This window comes from Halichoerus grypus, chromosome 7 (assembly GCF_964656455.1).
Source record: "Halichoerus grypus chromosome 7, mHalGry1.hap1.1, whole genome shotgun sequence".
Lineage (NCBI taxonomy): Eukaryota > Metazoa > Chordata > Mammalia > Carnivora > Phocidae > Halichoerus > Halichoerus grypus.
This window is the reverse complement of record NC_135718.1, coordinates 87,424,703-87,431,483: the sequence shown is the minus strand read 5'-3', so window position 1 is coordinate 87,431,483 and position 6,781 is coordinate 87,424,703. Positions and strand designations below refer to the sequence as shown.

At 46.9% G+C, this 6,781-nt stretch overlaps 1 protein-coding gene across 4 annotated transcripts in view; it reads left to right on the top strand.

The window, feature by feature from the left end:
- Positions 1-3,663: 3,663 nt before the first annotated feature.
- Positions 3,664-6,781, top strand: part of ACBD3 (acyl-CoA binding domain containing 3) — a 40,476-nt gene continuing 37,358 nt past the window's right edge. For 2 of the 4 annotated variants that reach the window (XM_036118067.2, XM_036118068.2), the window contains exon 1: positions 3,664-4,014. In XM_036118067.2, coding sequence (XP_035973960.1) covers positions 3,738-4,014 — 277 coding nt within the window. In that variant the 5' untranslated portion in view covers positions 3,664-3,737. The remainder of the gene's footprint in view (positions 4,015-6,781) is intronic. The other 2 variants (XM_036118064.2, XM_036118065.2) reach the window with 2 other exon arrangements.

The window sequence follows — 6,781 nt, the reverse complement described above, 5'->3', positions numbered from 1 at the left end:
TTATTTATTTATTTGAGAGAGAGAATGAGATAGAGAGAGCATGAGAGGGGGGAGGGTCAGAGGGAGAAGCAGACTCCCTGCTGAGCAGGGAGCCTGATGCGGGACTCGATCCCGGGACTCCAGGATCATGACCTGAGCCGAAGGCAGTCGCTTAACCAACTGAGCCACCCAGGCGCCCTAAATAAATAAAATCTTAAAAAGAGAGAGAGAGAGAAGTACCCTCAGGGCGCCTGGCTGGCTCAGTTGGTAGAGCATGCAACTCTTGATCTCGGGGTTGTAGGTTTGAGCCCCACATTGGGTGTAGAGATTACTTAAAAATCTTTAAAAAAAGAAGAAAAGAAGTGTGCCCTCTTTTGTATAGGAACAGACGCGGGGAAGATATTTGAAAGGTTTCGGAAAATATACCATTTTGCTAACTCTGTGCCTCCACATATAAAAGAGAGAAATATGGGAAATACAGGTGGTTTCTCTGAATTGTTTTTTACAAGTCAGATTCTATTGTGACAAGGACATTAGAACAAAAGTCTATTGAAAAGTCTAGGAAGAGTGATAGATATGTTATCTTGATCGTGGTTAATGGTCTTACAGGTAGGTGTGTATGTCAAAACACATCGCGTTGTAAACTTTGAGTATTTGCAGTTTGTTGGACGTCAATTATATCTCAATAAAACTGTGCAAAAAAGTGTCCTAGACTCTTGCTATTTCAAATGTCTACAGACAGCTGCAGCCCAGGAGGCTTATTAGAAATGCCTCCTTCTGACTCCCTTCTGAGTCCAAATGTGCAGTTTAACAAGCCATTCAGGTGATTAGCCTGCATGTCAAAGTTTGACCTCTTGTTCTAGTGAATGTCTGGAACTCACTTCCCATAATGAGTAATTAAAGGGAAGTTATATTCCCTAATCTTTTTAAGCTCACTAATAGCAACTACCTGCAAGACGGTTCTTGATGGCTCAAGTAGGGAGAGGTTTAAATGTTTGATACAAAGGATGTGCCGAGGGGCGCCTGGGTGGCTCAGTCATTAAGCGTCTGCCTTCGGCTCAGGTCATGGTCCCAGGGTCCTGGAATCGAGCCCCGCATCGGGCTCCCTGCTCGGCGGGAAGCCTGCTTCTCCCTCTCCCACTCCCCCTGCTTGTGTTCCCTCTCTCTCTGTCTCTTTCTGTCAAATAAAATAAAATCTTAAAACAACAACAACAACAACAACAAAACCAAAGGATGTGCTGATTTTTCAAGTCCCCTATAACTAAAAGCAGGTTTACCGTAAATTAATGAAGCTTGTTTCAGAGCTGTCCCGTACACAGGTCCTTCCAAGGCCTTTGGAAGAGCCCTAGCAGTATATTCACCTGGTCCAAAGTTTCTGTAAAAGTGTCTAAAGTAAGATATTTAAACCCACTGTCTCTTTGCCTTCTGACTTCCGTGACTCCTCTTGTGTTTGATGCTTCAGGAATGGCCAAGGGCTTTTTTGAGATCTGGCTAAGGGGACAATGATCAATTAAAGGATACATTTTTCTTTTAAGATTTATTTATTTTGGAGAGAGAGCGAGAACACAGGGGGAGGGAGGAGCAGAGGGGGAGAGAGAGAGAGTCTTGAGCAGACTCCATGCTGAGCACAGAGCCCAACACAGAGCTCCCATGACTCTGAGATCATGACCTGAGCCAAAACCAAGAGTTGGATGCTTAACCAGCTGTGCCACCCAGGCGCCCGGAGGAAGGGATACGTTTAACTGGGGCTTAGCGGCATGCACTTACGTGATTTGCAGTCATTTCCGCGTACTGTTAAATCATCGCCGTCCGTGGGTGGAGGAATGGCTTTCTGAAATACACCTACTGCCCATTATGCCAACTCAGCCAGCAATCATGTCACAAAGGCACAGGGCCAGAGGGCAAAGGAGCTCTGTGATGCCCAGCCCGGAAAATACATGGGTGGTGGAGGGGGAAACAAGATGTGAAAGAAAAGGAGAAACTAGTCCATAGAAAATCCTCCCAACCATCAAGAGTAAAAAATGGTAAGTGGCAGAATCAAGTCTCTCAATGCCTAACCTAAAATGGAGATTCTCACGTAAGTAATGTCATATATGCAACTGTAGTGTACCAGGCTTATGTTTGTTTGTATGTGAATCATGCAAAATGGAATATATTATGATTCTTGCGTTTATGGGACACAAATTTGTAATTCAGTGAGTCTGTCTGTAGGTAAAGTCACATGTTTTATTGATCTTAATGGGAGCAGACAGATCTTGTTCTGAAAACCACTGGGGATCGAGTAAAAACCATACAGGAAATTGCCATGGAAGTAGCCAAACAGCCCTAAAATACTATAGCTCATATGTGAAAGCAACCTGATACAGGTTGTTCCAAACTTGACAATAATCTTTTAAAAAGTACACACTAGAGGCGCCTGGATGGCTCAGTCGTTAAGCGTCTGCCTTCGGCTCAGGTCATGATCCTGGGTCCTGGGTTGTGGGATCCAGTCTGGGAAGCCTGCTTCTCCCTCCCCCACTCCCCCTGCTTGTGTTCCCTCTCTCGCTGTCTCTCTCTCTGTCAAATAAATAAATTCTTAAAAGAAAAAAAAAAAGGAACACACTAAGAACCCTAATGAGTTGTAAAAAGAACACACTAAGAACACTAAAGAGTTGTGAAGCTGAAACATAAACAATAAAAAATTTTTGAGCACCATGCTGAAAAGAACACTGACCTTCCTCTTTTCTTTATAGAAAAACATTACAAAATGTCGTAGGAAAATGATTAAAAGTATGCAGCCAAAAAAAAAAGCATGCAGCTAAAAAGCGTGGGAAAAATGATCATAAATGGTGCCCATAGTCTAGACAGACAGGTAAGATATACGCAATGCTGTCAAGGGCAGTTTCGATCTTCTAAACAAAATAATTGTGTTTCTGGACTTTTGGACACCCTGTAGAAGCGTGTCAGGAAGTTAATAAATGCTTTACCATTGTGTGTGTGACGCTTGTGGCTTTTTTTAACTTTTCAAAGTGTCATTTGTGATTTCTCATTCTAAGTGTATTTATGCGAATAATTTGGGGTATTTTTCTTTTTTCAGTAAGCTCCAAGGCGGGACTTGAACTCAGGACCCTGAGACCAAGACCCGAACTGAGATCAAGAATCACGAGTGGGTAGCTTAACCAACTACGCCACCCAAGCGCTCCCGGTGTATTTTTTTTTCTTACTGGGGTTCCCACAAATTGTATGGTTCCTGCAAAACCAGGGTCTGCCGATTTAAAACAGCCGCAGAGAAGCAAACGATTTCTCCACAGCCTCAGCTTCCTCTTAAAAAAAAGTCATTCGCCCAGCATTTCCGCAGCGCTGCAGTGTAGATCAAGGTCAAGTGGGGGGTCAGGTTCCGGGAAGTCCACGACCCCACAAACGGGAAGGGTCTCGGCCTCCAGCGTACGGCGCCTGCCCAGTCACCCCGGCCCCGCCGCGACCCCCGGCCCCGCGGGCCCCGCCCCGCCGCGACCGCCGCAGGTGGGGGACTGGGGAGGGGAAAAGGGGAGAGGGCGACGCTCGCGGGCGGACGCGGGCAGGAGGGGCGGGGCCGGGGGGGCGGGGCGGGTCCCGCGGGGCTGGGGGTCGCGGAGGGGCGGGGCGCGAGCCTCAGCCCCTCTCCCGGAGCGCCTCATCAGCGGCGGAAGTTCCGGCGTCGGTAAGTGGAGGTCAGAGGTCAGCAGGAAGTCGATACGTGGCCGCCGCCTGTCCCCGCCGAGGAGGCGCAGCAGCCGGAGATGGCGGCGGTGCTGAACGCAGAGCGACTCGAGGTCTCCGTCGACGGCCTCACGCTGAGCCCGGACCCGGAGGAGCGGCCCAGCGCAGAGGGCGCTCCGCTGGTACCGCCGCCGCCCTCGCCGCCCGGGGCGGGCCGGGGGCCGGGCGCCGCGGGGAAGCAGCCGGATCCCGGGGAGGCGGCGGCCGGGGGCGCGGCGGAGGAAGCGCGGCGGCTGGAGCAGCGCTGGGGCTTCGGCCTGGAGGAGCTGTACGGCCTGGCGCTGCGCTTCTTCAAAGGTGAGCCGCCCCGGCCCCACCCCCGCCTCGGCCGCCCCGGCGAGTCCGACCCGGGCGGTGGCCCGAGCGTGACCGGGCCAGTCCCCTCCTCGCCCGCCCCGGCCGCGGCGACCGGAACAAGCTCCGTCCTTGGGGGTCCCCGAAGTTTGTCACCACCCGCTGGGCCACTGGGTCACACCCCTGAAGGGCCTGGAACCTCAGTATAGCAGTCCGAGTCCTGCCTCCCCGAGGATACCAGGACGTTTTACCCAATTTAGCTTCTCGGGTTTCCATGGCCGGGGTGGAAGAATGAGTCTTTTCTCTCCCAGAGGATGCCGTTCTGGGATGACTTTTTGTATGGGTTTGTTTGTTTGTTTACTGTCGCATTCCTTTTCTTGTTTCCTGTGGCTTGGCACATCAGACTCCACCGATTTTTACCCCTTTTCCGGGAAGGAAGAAATCTTCCCGTAGGTTATGTTCACTCCCTTTCCAGCCATTCTGGGGGAACCGTAAACTCGGGATAGGACTTGCTCACCTGGCAGTTTCGATGTGGCCGAGAGGAGGAAGTATTAAGCTAATAGGTCCCCTGTGGCTAATTAGCCTCCAAAGGGAAGGGATGCCCACTATGTTCTAGTAACTTCTAGATGGTTAAAATTGTCCCTTGGAAGCAATGTGCAAGAGTAAATTCTCAATTAAGGCCTAAAGGTACCCTCTCTGTTTCTCGCAGAGTTAATTGTAAAATGTCTCTTGTCTTAGAGCACGATTGTGGTGTGGATTTTTTGTGGTTTTTTTTTTTTTTTAATTGGGTGATTCACTGGTGGTGATACCAGTCACATGATCTTTTCAGTGGGAAAGACTGATGAGAGGCCCGTTACTTTGATTCTTAGAGATATTTAGATCTTGAGGGGCAGATCTTCGGCAGAATGAAACTTTAAAAGTGGTTGCTAGGTTTTGTATACATTCCAGAACAGCATATTTGTGACACTTTTCCCAGAGGGAGTTCCTTTTGGAGTGCAGTACATACTTGAGTAACTGAAGTTGTGTAGTTCATTGTACTGATAACGTGCAAAAGTTATTTGTTCTCTGCTGAAATAACTGTGCAAACTAATGAAAGTCTTTTATAAATTTTCCAGAACATTTGATTATTCCACATTCATTGTATTTTTTATTAAAAAGTTTACCCTTGAGATATTCGTTGTCATTGGACAGGGAGTTCAGCCCTCTGTGCACTGGCCAGCTTGGGGAATTGGTAATGGCTAATGGGTGTTAGATCACTTGACCCTTAGGTCACTGGCTGGAATTTAGTGTTTCCTGTGGTGGTGATATATTACCACTTATATAAAAATCTGGTGTTTCTTATACAATTTGTATAACTACATTTTACTTCATACTTTTATTCTTGGAACTTACTTTTCCAGTGTTCAGGAAGATTAAAGTATATAGTAGCACAAAGGTATCTAAGAATAGAAAAAGACCCACTTTTAATCCTAGCTTTTGCCACATGACTAACAAAAAAGTAAAGGTCATTTTATCTTCTGAGCTTGTCTTACTTGAAAGTGGTAATATTTTCTTTGAAAGATTAAAACACTGTATAATGTATGGTGAATTTAGTATTGCTTTGGGAGTCAGGAGGCCCTGGATTCTATTAACCATGTAAACTCCTGGATAACTAACTTTTCTCTTCCAAACTCTGTTTCCAGGTGTGTGTGTGTGTGTGTGTGTGTGTGTGTGTGTGTGTAGAGCAGCTAGGTTAGATGAAATTTGATGTCTCAGGTTTAAGATTTGGTCTCAAGCTAACATTATTTTAACATGTTTGTTGAGTAGTAGGAGTCCTTGGGGAACCTGTAATTGGGGTGCCTAGTTATCAGTGACCTTAGAGAAAAAAGCTGCATTAATAGGTATGGTTCATTCACTTCCTAAGTTAAGCTCTCAAAGCAATATTCAAATACTTAAAAGGAGAAATAGCAGTGTAGCAATTAAAGCTACGTTTCTGCATGGATCATTACATAGTTGGCATGATGAGGCTATCAGGATAAGAGACTACTAAGGGCGGGGGGGGAGGGGCGTGTCATTATGGAAAGTAGGTGAGTCAAGTGTTGCTGCTTTTGTTTTAATGTATAAATTTTCCCAGTGCAATACTTGACATTTTTATCAGTTTTGTAAGGATTTCTAATAGATCACTATTTTGTGGTTTTTTGTACCAGAATCTCAGCAAGAATCAGAAATGACATTAAATTTTATCTTCCTCTGTGGAATAAATATGAGTCTCGAAAGCATGGCTATCCATCGAAAATAACTTGGATTGGGAATCACGAACCCTGTTTTTCATTCCATCCCAGTCACAGCGGTCACAGGCCAGTGATTGAACCCATTATGTCAACTACCTACTCTCTTTAATTTTATGCAGGTAAAAATAAAATAGTAGATGAAAATATGGATGAATGTAAGTTACCATTCTTACTGTCCAAGCTTCAGGTATTATTGGGGCACCAGGCTGGCTCATTGGGTAGAGCATGTGGCTCTTTTTTTTTTTAAGATTTTATTTATTTGAGAGAGAGCGAGCGAGTGAGCGCACAAGCAGGGGGATCAGCAGGCAGAGGGAGGGGGAGAAGCAGGCTCCCCACCGAGCAGGGAGCGTGTTGCGGGACTCGATCCCAGGACCCTGGGATCATGACCCGATCCGAACGCAGATGCTTAACCAACTGAACCACCCAGGCGCCTGAGCGTGTGGCTCTTGATCTCGGGGTTGTGAGTTCAAGCCCCATAATGGGTGTAGAAATTACCTAAA